A 12443-nucleotide genomic window follows, 5' to 3' on the forward strand; every position below is an offset into this window, starting at 1 on the left:
AGGCCTCTGGCAGGCAGGGCAGCATGCCTGAAAGCGGATCTCCACGAGGGCGTGGCTCCAAAATGCTGGCATATAAAAATCCGGAGAGCCAGCACCATCTGGAGACCAGCGCTCAGCAAGCCACTCAGCTCCTGGGCCTCGGAAGTGGTAAGCCCCCTGAGGCAGGAGGAGCCTTCAGAGGGCCTGGGGACTGCAGATGGGGTCCTGCGGGCCGAGATGGGGCAGATGGAGGGAGGCAGATGTTTGTGCTCCAGATGGTAGGAGAAATGCTAGGGGAAGGTCACCGCAGTGGGCTGACATACAAGTCACATGCAGAGACAGCTGCTCCACTCACACCCATCCGGAGAGGCACTCACAGGCAGACACACACAGCCCCAAAGGCAGGTACAGGGAAAAGACAGCCCCGCTCACAGGCTGGCTCGCCTGTCAGTTAGGCCAGCCTAGCCCCGGCTCATTCTGGAAGCATGCGGTGTTTAAAGAACTCACCCTCCCACCTGCACACCATCTAGAGACATCTGTACCCACTGTGTTTCAGATGCCCATGGCGTCCCCCCAAGCCCTGCTCCTTGGCCTGCTGGTCCTGGCGGTCACTGAAGGCTGGGGTCGGCAGGCAGCCATCCCAGGCTGCCACTTGCACCGTGAGTAACCCTGGGAGCAGAGAGCTGGGTGGGAGCAAAGAGCTGATGGACAGCTACTGAGGGAACAGGCAACAGGAACTGAGGGAGCCTTCGCCGAGGCACCATCTACCACTCGCCTGTCTCCTTCTAGCCTTCAACGTGACCGTGAGAAGTGACCACCAAGGCACCTGCCAGGGCTCCCATGTGGCACAGGCTTGTGTGGGCCACTGCGAATCCAGCGCCTTCCCTTCCCGGTACTCGGTGCTGGTGGCCAGTGGCTATCGACACAATGTCACCTCTGTCTCTCAGTGCTGCACCATCACCAGCCTGAGGAAGGTGAGGGGGCCCAGCCCTGTGGTGGCTCATTGGGGGTTGGGGGGATGGGAATCTAAAATGGCCTGAGGAAGGGGACTGAAACATGAAACCCCCCCCCCACAGGTGAAGGTGCAGCTGCAGTGTGGGGGGGACCAGAGGGAGGAGCTGGAGATCTTCACAGCCAGGGCCTGCCAGTGTGACATGTGTCGCCTCTCCCGCTACTAGTCCATCCTTTCCCCGCCCCCTTTCCCTTGGTCAGAGGGTTGGAGAAGAGGCAAGTTTCTGCCTCTCTCCTGCCTCTGCCTGGCCTCCTAACCAGTTTTTTATCATTTCACTTCCCTCTGTGTTCCTACCCCTTAATAAAGCAAGCAGTCCTTGAATTTCTGTCTTTATTAAGTCTACCCCCAGCCAGGGGAAGGGGGAACAGACCATGGTAACTGTGACCCCCTCTTGCCCCAGGACATGGGGAATCTCTTCTGCCTGTGCCCTCACCCCACCCCCCTGCCCAATAAATAAAAAGGGGACAAGGAAGTACAGGGTGAGGGAGGGGAGGGAAGGAGGGTGCCCCAGGCCCAGGACAGCTTGTGTGTTGGGGGTGAGCAGGGGAGAATAAATAGACCATGGATCCCATGGTAGGGTGAAGAAGGACCTCGCGCTGGCACAAGGTGGGGTAGGCTAGGAGCTGAGTCCCCTTGCCCTAGGCCGGGAGCAGGGGGTGGGAACCTGCCTGTAGTCTGGAGCCCAGCTTTGCGGGGCAGGGGCAGATCCCCGATGGCAGCTTCCCAGTCAAGCTTGCCCTGGTCAAGTCCTGCCACAAGGGCCTGAGAGTTCTGTTGCCAGGACCACCATCTCCTCTCCTCCTCTCCCCACAGTGAAAGCTGCCCATGCTGGGCCAGGCAGGGAGCACTCCGAGCGCACTCTGGCAAGGCCAGGGGTAGGTGTGTGTCTCTCTGGGCCCCTGGGCAGGAGAGGGGATGGAGGGACTGATAGCTCTGGGTTTAGCTCCTCCCCTTCTGGGGGATCTCTAGCTTTGACCCCCACTGGCAGCCACCTGGGGTGTAAGGCGCTGGAGCGGGGGCTCTTTGGCCCCCTGGGTCCCTTGTAACCGGCGTAGCCGTAGCTCCTCCAGGCCTTGCCACAGCTCCTGACGCTCTCGGGCCTTCTGCTGCTCCCTGGGGAGAGACGGTGAGGCAGCTCCCCTACCTCGGGCCCTGCCTTCGGTCCAGCCTCTCGCCACCACCCTATCTGCAAAGGGACTCTAATACCTGGAAGAAGCACTTGGGAGGTGACTGGATGCAGTGGGGAGCTGGGCACGAATGGGCCAGCACTTGCCAGGAACACAGGGAGAGACTTTAAGTATCTGATCAGATGGGATGTGAGGTCGTCCTCTTAGGTGCCTTCCAACTATGAGGAGCTGGTTCCTTCCTGCTTTTCTCCTCTCCCCTCTCCCTCCATCCCCAGCCCCCCAACACTCACTGCTGCTTTTCCAGCTTATAGGAGGCTGTGAGCTCATCAAACAGCTTTCCGTTCATCTCCATGAAGGTCTTGAGCACGTTGTAGATCAGAGATACGATGGTTCTTGACAGGTCAAGGAAGGGGGGTGAGGAGATGACAGCAACTTCAGTGAGGACCACCTCCCTCTCCAGTTCTCTGTCTATCCCTGTTCCCCAAACAGCATGCAGCCCTGAACACCACAAGCACTGCCCTCTACCTGCTCCTTTCACCACCCCTCAGCCCTCTTCAGATGCCTTTCCTGATTCTCTCCTGCTAGGAGTAACCCCAGGTCTGGACTGGCTGGCCCTGGACCCAGTGCCTGTGGGTTAGGTCAGGGCCTGGGCACTCACTGATTCCAGTGCTCCTTGGACACTTGGTAGAGGGTTCCAAACACAGCAGGCAGCACAGTGTGGCAGTTGTCCTCAATGAGGCTCAGGATATACTCGTTGTTCCAGAAATACAGAGCCCGCTCTGCAACCTGGGGCAATGAGAAGGCAGAGTGAATACCTACCAGTGGCTTCCCTGTGTGTGCAAGAGCTGGTGTCCACCCCCATCCCAAAATCCAGGGCACCCTGTCCTCCACACACCCCATCCCCAGGGCTCATGTGAGCCACTGGAGGAAGCAATGTGGCGAGGAGGAAAGCATTGGACTTGGAGTCCAGTGGTCAGAGTTAAATCCTAGCTCCTGCCACACTGGCCACATGACCTTGGGTGAGGCATTTAACCTCTCAGCCTCCATTTTCTCATCTGGAAAATGGGGCTAATAATAGCTACCTCCCCAGGGCTGTTGTAAGACTCAAATGATGTGTTTAATAAGCTGTTGAAAGTACCACAGTCACTATGAGGAAGAATTGACTTCCTCCAGTATGGCTCGTAAGAATGGGAGGAAGTCTACACACCTATGCAGGAGAACCAGTTATAGCCAGCCTGATGATGGGGGGAAGCCTAACTGGGACTGAAGTGGGGCTGATGAAACTGAAGGTCACTAAGGAAAGGGGAGAAGTGATAACAACCCATCAGTTTACCAAACATGGTTACGCTACGATCTCTTCAGTGCCCGTCACCACCTTGTGAAGAGATCTTTGTTGGCCCCCGTTACAGATGAAGAAGCTTAATCAGACTCAGAGTGGCGAAGTGATTTGCCCAAGGCCCCTGAGCCAGTGGGAGGCAGATCTGAGGCTTGACCCTAAGTCTCCTGACCCTAAGTCCAGTGTCTCTCCATTATCAGACCCAGAGGGTCCAGAAGAGAAACTGAGGACAGAGGGAGCTGTGTTAGGTCAACTGGCCATCCTTCCTAACCCATACCCTGGCTCCCACCCTCACCCATCCCCGCCCCATACCTGGAAATGGGGGCTGGACACACAGCGAGCCACCTGCTTAAAGAGAGGCTCCTGGATCTTCACAAACTGGGAAGGCTCAATGACATCAAGAATCTCTTCCATCTCCCCCAGAAACATCACCTGGGGAGGGACAGGGACACAGGGGCAGCAGTTCCATCTCCCCTGACACACACCTGACTTCCCTCCTAGAGCTAAGCACCCCCAACCTCCCTCTGGAGGTCATCAAAGCCCTTCTTCATACCTCCTTCTGGGTGCAGGTTTTTGGCCAGTATTTGAGCAGCCCCCGGATCACCTGAGGGAGTGGAGGCAGAAAGGAGTCAGGCCTGGCCTGTGGGAATACAGACCCGCATTTCCCCACAGAGGTACTCACATGCTCTGTCAAGGTGGCATCCTTTTCCAGGAACTGCACCACACAGTATGCCAACTGCGGAGGGTGGAGAGAGAGGATGGGTCAGGAGGGGACCAGGATAGGACCCCAGACATTTGCTGTGTGTACTTTCTCATTTACCAGGCATGTTCTGACTACCTAGGATGTACCAGGCACCCCACTCCATGTGCAGTGGACACAATGATGATTTTGCAGGGGAAACAGTCAGCAAATGAGTTCTTACACATTTTACAGAGGGTTCCATAACCGAAATCTGAATCACAATCTACAGGACTATAGGAGGAAAGTTTAATCCTAATTGGGCGGGTTGAGAGGGAAAGGGCTGGGAAGGCTTCACAGAGCTGATGTCTCAGATCAGCCTTACGGGGTCATGGGAATTCTCTAAGGGAAATGGGACAGGATTAGTAAAGAAAGAGAAGGTGAAAGGGGATCCCATGAGTTGGTGGCAAAGAGTGGCTGGAGCCAGAGTGTCAGGCTGACCCATATGGCTGCCCTGACTCTGTCAGCTCTCTGCTGGGGTAGGGCCAGGCCTGGGCCTTACCTGGGCATGAAAGACAGACAGTGACTTGACGGAATGCAGGGGAATCAGGACCCGAACCAGGAAGTGCTTGTGCTCAGTCTTCAGGGGCAGCGCAAAGCCATTGATGATGCTGAGAAGGGGGCAGAAGAGAGAAGGAGGGCTCAGATGACTGGGCCTCAGCCCGTCTTCTCAGAATGCTGATGCTCTAGCTGAGGCCGAGGGACAGTCACCTTCCTAAGATCTCTAGTAGCTCAGCCACACCATTGAAGTGCTCGAGTTCATAGATGAACCTGTAAGAAGGATGCAGAAGGGGTCAGAGCAATCAGAGCAGGCCCAGCCCCCGTCTCAGCCATCCTGCCTGCCCACCTCAGTCCTGCACACTCATCAAACTTTCTCCCAACCCAGAGGCCATGTCCTTCCCAGTATCCTACGCCAGGCCCCACTGAGATCCACACACACCATGAATCGCCCTTCTCAACCCAGCCACCAATGCCACTCTTGAGTCCCAGCTCAAACCACTTTTCTGTGAAGCATTCCAACTCATCTCTCCCCGAGACCCTAACCCTCATTCCCTGGTCCCCATCCAGTCAGCAGGCACCTAGCCTGTGTCCTTCACTCTTCCATGCCAGTCAACCCAAAAAATGACAAACAGCATCTGCTCTGTGCTATACACTTCTCAAAATTACCACCCTGGGAGGCAGGGCTTCTTAGGTCCATTATACGGATAAAGAAATTGAGGCTCAGAGGTTAAATGAAACTCGTCCCAAAGTTAATAAGCGGGGGATCTAATGGACTCAGAGCTCCTGGAGGGGATCATGTCTCACCTATTTTGTAGCTAATAACAATAAGAGCTAATTTTTTAGAGCCCCGGCCTCAGTCCAGGTGCTGTACTGAGTGCTCTGGAAGCATCACCTCATTTTATCTTGATGACTGTCCCTGGTATAGCTATCATTCCCATGTTGGAGTTGAGCAAACTAGGAGACAGCTTAAATAATTTTCCCAAGAGTACCCAACTATTGTATTTGAACCAAGCTCAAACACAGGCTGTCTAACTCCAGCACCAGTCTCAACTAGAGGGCTATGTGGGCCCGATGCCAAGCAGGCACTGGCGCTCAATACACATTTGCAGAAAGAATCTTTGGGTCCTATGGCTCAGCACAACAGGGGTCAAAAGATTTAGATCCTAGGCCTCCCGGACTGACCTAGTCCCTTAAGCCACTTCATCTCTATTTCTTCATCTGTAAAATGGAAATAAATACCTTTTCTCTGCTGCCTTCACAGGCTTTGAAAAATCAATACTGTGTAATATGTTGCCAAGAAAGAACTTGGTAAACCAGAGTTCCACAGGGGCCCCCAGCTGGGAGCTTGTGCCTCAGTCTTCTCCCCACAGCTCTCCCTGTCCCTCCCCGAGTCTCGGATGGACAGACAGCAAGCACCTACCGGAGGAAGATGTGGCTGCACTGTTTACGGATGTAGGCCCGGAGCCCCAGGAACTTGCCATAGACCCGGTGCAGGATGGTCTTGAGGTACTCACGCTCCCGGGGGTCCTCGCTATCAAATAGCTCCAGGAGCTATGGGACCAGGGCTCAGGGGTCAGGCGAGAGACCGAGCCCAGGTCACTTCCATCCTATCCCCACACCCCTCAGTGAGTCTGCCTCTGCCCCATGGCACCACCCAGCAAGGGCTCCCCACTTCACCATCAGGACAAACTTTTGGTCCACATATCTCTTGGCCACGGAGGGCTGGAAGTCTGGACTCTCCAAGAAACGCAGGAAAAACTCATATACCAGCTGGGGGAGGGGACAGACAAAAAGGTGAATCCAGGAACAGCCTCCCCCACTCACTCTGCCCTATGGCCCTCATCCATCAATCCAAGACTTAAGGAGGCCCCCTCCCCTCTCCTCGGGTCTCTTCTGAAACTTGGATCCCTGCCTGCCCTGTTCCTCTACCTGCAGATGTGGCCAGGAAGGCTCAAGGTTGGGCTCATCCTCTTCAGGGTCAAATTCAGGGTTCTCACTGGGTGGCAGGGTCCGGAAGATATTCACTGAAATCTGAGGGACACAGTCAGGGTTCTTTAAGAAAGAACTCTCGAAGGCAGACACCAGGGGGTCCCTCATCCAAAGTTCTAATGGGCCTCGGCAGCTGCCCCAGCAAGGAATTCACTCCTTGGCTATCACTACCTGAACGTGGAGTTCATGGAAGCCCTGGGCCAGGGACTGGGGACCCAGGGGTGGGCAAGACACATCCGTCCCCTCTATCGGGTGCAGTCCAGTGGGGAAGACAAGATGGAAAGCAGTAAGATCTTCAGACATTCTAGGCAGCAAAAGGGAGATTTCTAGCTTGGGCATTGAGAAGGGGCTTCATGGAAGAAGCAGCACCTGAGCCAGATCAAGGCAATAAGGGACTTGGGGGTGGGGGGGAGGTGCACGCCAGGTCTTGGGAGAGTGTAAGCAAAAGTGCAGGGTGGGACAGGCCCAGGAGGCACTGCTGGCCAGGTGCCGGGCAGCAGTGAGGCTGGAGGGTAGAGTGGGGCAGGAAGAGTAGGACTTGAGGCCAAACAGAAGAGTCTGGGGTTTATTCTCTGCACAGGAGCCCCTGGGCGGGTCAGTAAGGTCCCCATGCCCCCCAAGCCCTCTACCCAGAGGTTGGGTGCCAGGTGCTCACCATGCGGATGATGTCTGGGTAGACGGGCTCAATGAGGACCCCCCGGCTGCTCCCCACACACTCCACCAGCTCGTTGAGCGCTGCCCGCTTCACCTCCTTCCCCTTCAGGTCAGCCACACAGTCCAAGAAGTCAAACATCACCCCACACTGGGCCAGCTTCCGGCTCAGCAGTTCATGCAGCTCAGAGGCTGGCACATCTGGGGAGGAGAGAGGGGCTTGAGACTGGGTCCCAGATGCCACCGCTCTGGGGAGGGGCAGACCCTCCGAATTCCTAGGGCAGGGCCTCCCCTGCCCCCAGAACCCAGGCTCTTGTGTCAGCCCCACTCCTTGCAGAGCGTAAACGACTCTTGTCCCATCCTCCATTCCTGCAGGGTAAAGGAGCTTCATCTCTTCTTCCTAACCCAGACTTAAAGGGCATGATGGCCTGATTTTAAAGCAAGGTAAGAGGTCCTGGATGCCTGAGCTTTCCACAGGTGCCCAAAACAGCACTGCTTCCCTCTCATAGGTGGCACTGTGTTCTAAGAGCCAGAAGTGGGGAGGAGGGTCGGAGCTGAGGATCTTTAGGGTGCCCTCTGGTTCAGCCAGTCAGGCCCTGTGGCCCAGAGGTAGGGGGGACTACAAGGTGGTGATTGCAGGGAGCCATGGTAAACACCTGCTCTAGGACCCTAGCAGCAGCTGGGCTGCTTAGTGGCCTCCTGGAACCCAGGCTGAGGGCCCCACCCTTGGCCCTGGTCTGCCCCCCAGGGTGGCGCCACCTCCAGATGCCCCACCTCCAAGGATGACAGGCCAGTCAGGCCATGCGTCAGCAGAGAGGGCTGGAGGGTGGGGGTCAACTCTGATGGTGGAGTCCCTCTCCTGGAAGGGGCTGTCCAAACTCCCTCAGATCACAGCTGCTGCTTCTCACTACCCCCTGCAGCCTGGCTTGCCAGCTCTGGGGCTTGGGTACTCTGGCAGCCAGCAACTGGGCTCACCTTTGAGCAGGGGCAGTGGAGTGAGCTCCTGCTGATTGCTCTGATAGCGGAACTGAGAGGAACTATGGGAGCGCCGGGGCCGGGCCCTGCGGAGGGAACGGCGGGAGAAGCCATCCACCTTGTCGGGTGGAGGCACAGGCGACAGCCCTGGGGAAGAGGGGCTGGTGGGTGTGCTTGCAGGGGGCAGCTTCGTCTCCATGATGGCCAGGCAGCTGTCAAGCCTTCAGAGACCCTGGGGTTCCCTCTGAGCCTGGTGGATGCTGAGTGAGGCTGGGATGATTAACTTGGGCCCATCCTGGGGGGGGGCGGACACACAACCACAGTCCTGGGCCCCCCCCCAGGGCCTTCGGCAACTGCCCAGTCCTGGGGGGCAGGCAATGTAGAGAGGAGGATGGCTCAGGCCTCAGGTTCTTCCTGGGGGTCACGAAGAGTCCTTAGGGTTCCCACCCTGGCTCTTTTGAAAATGAAGTCAGGGCAGAGAGGTCGGCAAGAAAGAGAGAGGAGAGAGAGAGAGAGAGAGAGACTGTCAGTTCTTCCAGGAAAGAGAGCATGTGGGCTGCTGCTGAGTGCCCAAGTCGTCTTTTTCCCCCCCTACCCTTGCCTAGACCCTAAATAGAGGTGCAGCCCCCTCCCATAGGAGACATGTCCCCCCCTTCTCCCAGACTGAAAAGCCCCAGCTCCGAAAGAACTCCTCTCAGAACAGGGCCTATCCCCCAGGCCAGCCCCTACCTATAATGGGAACCCCGTACCTCATCCCTGGCCCCAACTAGAACGGGGCCCCGTTTCTGCCCCACTAATCCAGGCCACCAGGAACTTCCCCAAGAATGGGGGCCCTATCCCATGCCATCCTCCTCCTAGAACCCGGCACCCTCCCCTACCTCAGCTCTTCCTTCCTCGCCCCCCAAATCTCATCTGCCTCCTGGTTGGGGGGACACTCACTTCTTAGAAGCCCGGACTTTGGTCCCCGGACCCCAAGGGCTGCTGGTGGGGAGGAGGGCGGCTGTTCAAAGCTTCTTCACAGCAGATCCGCTCCGGCCGCTGGTGCTGGGCGGCGTCGCTCTAGGGTTCTCTCTCGGGCTCTGGGGGTGCCGGAGCATACCCCCAGTTCAACCCCGGGTCGGGGCGCTTGCGCCCAGGTCGGGCTCTGGGATGATCTGGGCAGCGCGCGGACCTCTCCTCAAGTCGTGGGACCCGACCAGGCGCAGCGCGGCGCCGCGGGAGCCCCGGCTCTGTGCGCACCGGCACCCGCCGCCCAGCTGCTCAGGATGACATCAAGTCACCTCCCCCCTCCAGGCCCGCACCTCCCCGCGGGCTGGCGGCGGGGGTAGGGTAAGGGGCTGCGTCAGGAAGTTCCCGGGGGCCGCTGGGAGATGTAGTTCCCGCGCCGCTTAAAGGGGGCTGCCAGACCAAAGAGGTAACCCCTGCGGACACCCGGAGACAAGGCTGAAACAGAGTGGGATGGGGTCCAAATGGTGCTGAGTTCCTAGGTTCTGGAAGGGAAGCTGCATAGGGAACAAGGAGGACTAGGGAGTTTGTACCAGCAAGCTGGCGGTGATGCCAGGACACTTGCAGAAAGAGGCTCAATCCTATGCTAGGCCCAAAGATTTGGCCAGCTTCATCTGTGCCCCAGCCATTCCACTCCCATGGGGACCCCAACCTCACCCCAGAACGGCCGGACACTAGAGAATCCCTTTGGAAACCGGCACTGGGCTGGTTAATAGTCTGCAGCGATCCTGTGCCTGCTGGGAGGGGTGTGGTGCACTGGAGGTGCTGGGAAATGTAGTCCATCCTCAGGCCTGCAGTCCCCCTCCCATCCTTTGCTGTCTAAGGTGACATCATGGGTTGGGGTTTAAAGGGCCAGCCTTGGAGTGGCAAAGAATCTGAGCAAGAGGTACTCCCTGGCACTGCCACCCTCCCCCACTCCAGGCAAGCTGGCCTCCCTGGATTAGCTGCTCTGGGCCCTAAGATGGCCCTCTTGTTCAAAACCCTGGGCAGAGTATCCAAGGCACAGGTGGGTTTCCAGGAATTGGGCATTCCTACCAGAAGTTCCCGGCCTGCAGTTCCCTGAGCCCCTTCCTAGGATCCAGGACCCCACAACCCTTTATAGCCCTGAACTACATCCCCCTACACTACATTGTGAAATCTCCACCCAGAAGTTTTCCCTGGATGAACAACTAGTCCATGTGAGCAGCCGGAGTGGGCAATGAGACCAGAAAATGAGGTCAGGAAGAGGGTTGGGAACTGGGGCCCTTTTCAGAGTCTTTCCCACCCTGCCTTGGACCTTGGTGACCACTCAGTGCTCCAGTGGAACCACGCAGCCATCTTTCCTATTGCAGAGACAGCCTGAATGCCCAAAGGTGCCTACTTGCTAAAGCAACAGAAAGCCAAGTCCCCAGGTTAGCCAGACTGGGATCCAGGACTGTACCAATGCAGAGCTGGTCAGCCACCCTCTTGCTCAGAAATCTTCACCAAGCCTAGTTCATCTGACCCTTGGTGTCCCCGTCTGTCAATGGAAACTCATAATCTCCTCCTTGCCCACCTCCCAGGCTCAGGAGGTAAAGTCTCTCCCACACCCCTGCAGAAAAAAACTTGGGGAAGGCAGCCCCACGGAGCCTTCTACAGCTAGGTGAGGATTCCAAGGCCCCGGGAGGAAAAGGCTTTGCCCAAGGTCTACAGCCTATCATCAGAAGCTGGGACCAGGGGCCAAGCCCCCATCTCCCAGCCTAAGTCAGGCAGCTACCAGCTCCAGGCCCCCAGGAGGCTAGTGCCCTGGACTCCAAAGGTCTCAAGGCCAGACTGACAGTGGAGGGGTGGTGCTTTGTACAAAGCGGGTGCTCAGTTTGATGATTGGGGGACTCAAGGGTGAAGGACAGACTGAAGATTTCCTGTAAAAAGTAGAATTTGAACTGGGTCTCAAAATAGATACAGTGTCACCTGGGAGGTGCAGATGAAAATTCTTTTACTTTTCATCTTATTGAGATGTCATTCACTTTCTATAAAATTCCCTCATTTTGTTATTGTTTAATGGGTATGGAGTCAGTTTTGCAAGATAAAAAAGTTCTGGAGATTGGTTCAACAACAATGTGAATATATTTAATACTACTGAATTGTACACTTAGAAGTGGTAAAATTTATATTATGCATATTTTACCATAATTTAAACAAAATGCAAAATCAGGCCCTCCAATGTTGGACAAAGTCAAGAGCCACAGCCCCTTGCTATCTTCTGTGACCTCTACCACACCCATTCTAATCCCATTGATGAAATACCCAGAGGGGCTTCTAAGAGGGCCATCCCTGGGGAAGGGACAGCCTCCTCCCAAGACCCGCCCCCAAGCCTAGAACTCAGGTTTTGCCTGATGAGTTCCCACCTAACCTAATGTGGAGAGGTCTGCAAAGAGCCCCACAAAGCCTGGCCCTCCCCCTTTTCTTTCTGTGGGGAGGAACCGTGGCCCTACCTTTCCCCAGACCAGTTGAGTTCTCCAGAATCCAGTTATCCAGTAAAAGGCTCCCTAATGCAGTGCCCAGGGCCAGTGTATTTGTTGGGGCTGCTGAACCTAAAGTGGGCCTGGGACTTCATCCCAGAAACATCCTTATGGGGTCTCAACACCACCTTCCCTCCTAACAGAATATCATCCCCTTTACATGAGAGGTTTTTTTTAAAAGACTTTTATTGGGGATTTGGGGGAGGGGAACAGACAAGTGGCTGTCCTTTTGTTCTTCAGTCTAGTTGTGGAGGACTGTTGTTTCACTGGCCCATGTTGGTATCATCATTGCGCTCTTCCCGGGTGAGGCAGATTGGTCGCCAGCCTCTGGATAGCCGCTCATGGTGGCTCTTGGCAACTCACATCGGCTGCTGGCCACTCATGCTGGCTGCCAGCCACACACGGTAGCTTATGGCATCCCACTGCAGCAGGGGCTGCAGCCTACGCCATTGCTGCTGACTCACCAGCAGCTCCAGGTTGAGCTGTTGTTCACCATCTTAGTTGTAGAGGGCAGTGTCACTGACCCTCATGTGGGATCCGAACCAAGCCAGCTCTTAACCAACGCGCCACTCGGCCAGCCGGCGAGTATTTTTTATTCTCTCCTTCAGCTCCTACTCTAGGCCTGGGCCAGGTTGTGGGATGACTATGC

At 56.3% G+C, this 12443-nt stretch overlaps 2 protein-coding genes across 3 annotated transcripts; one reads left to right on the top strand and one right to left on the bottom strand.

The window, feature by feature from the left end:
- Positions 1–8: 8 nt before the first annotated feature.
- On the top strand, positions 9–1210 carry GPHA2 (glycoprotein hormone subunit alpha 2). Of its 2 annotated transcripts, XM_019645572.1 has the most exons (4): positions 11–147; positions 536–638; positions 769–953; positions 1056–1210. In XM_019645572.1, exons 2-4 carry the CDS (start codon positions 536–538, stop codon positions 1155–1157), a joined length of 390 nt encoding a protein of 129 aa, XP_019501117.1. In that variant the 5' UTR covers positions 11–147; the 3' UTR covers positions 1158–1210. The 2 variants fall into 2 exon arrangements, with proteins under 2 accessions (XP_019501116.1, XP_019501117.1); XM_019645571.1 differs by having other exon boundaries at positions 9–638.
- Positions 1211–1306: 96 nt separating this feature from the next.
- PPP2R5B (protein phosphatase 2 regulatory subunit B'beta) lies at positions 1307–9956 on the bottom strand. The gene is made up of 14 exons (XM_019645568.1): positions 9249–9956; positions 8310–8763; positions 7339–7535; positions 6624–6725; positions 6372–6464; positions 6115–6245; positions 4905–4964; positions 4696–4804; positions 4137–4190; positions 4008–4058; positions 3767–3886; positions 2777–2904; positions 2409–2510; positions 1307–2104 (listed from the first exon to the last, which is right to left on the bottom strand). Exons 2-14 carry the CDS (start codon positions 8506–8508, stop codon positions 1957–1959), a joined length of 1494 nt encoding a protein of 497 aa, XP_019501113.1. The 5' UTR covers positions 8509–8763; positions 9249–9956; the 3' UTR covers positions 1307–1956.
- Positions 9957–12443: the final 2487 nt, after the last annotated feature.

The sequence above is a fragment of the Hipposideros armiger genome, unplaced genomic scaffold (genome assembly GCF_001890085.2).
Source record: "Hipposideros armiger isolate ML-2016 unplaced genomic scaffold, ASM189008v1 scaffold_93, whole genome shotgun sequence".
NCBI classification, from domain to species: Eukaryota; Metazoa; Chordata; class Mammalia; order Chiroptera; family Hipposideridae; genus Hipposideros; species Hipposideros armiger.

What these genes read in the sequence shown, in the direction of transcription:
- GPHA2 (XM_019645571.1), top strand. Translation starts at nt 197, where the DNA reads ATGGGGTCCTGCGGGCCGAGATGGGGCAGATGGAGGGAGGCAGATGTT. An exon ending in CCCAGGCTGCCACTTGCACC is followed by an intron (nt 639 to 768) that starts GTGAGTAACCCT and finishes GTCTCCTTCTAG; the next exon opens with CCTTCAACGTGACCGTGAGA. An exon ending in CCATCACCAGCCTGAGGAAG is followed by an intron (nt 954 to 1,055) that starts GTGAGGGGGCCC and finishes CCCCCCCCACAG; the next exon opens with GTGAAGGTGCAGCTGCAGTG.
- PPP2R5B (XM_019645568.1), bottom strand. Translation starts at nt 8,508, where the DNA reads ATGGAGACGAAGCTGCCCCCTGCAAGCACACCCACCAGCCCCTCTTCC. An exon ending in TGCAGCCACATCTTCCTCCG is followed by an intron (nt 4,965 to 6,114) that starts GTAGGTGCTTGC and finishes TCCTTCTTACAG; the next exon opens with GTTCATCTATGAACTCGAGC. An exon ending in ATGCCACCTTGACAGAGCAT is followed by an intron (nt 4,059 to 4,136) that starts GTGAGTACCTCT and finishes CCACTCCCTCAG; the next exon opens with GTGATCCGGGGGCTGCTCAA.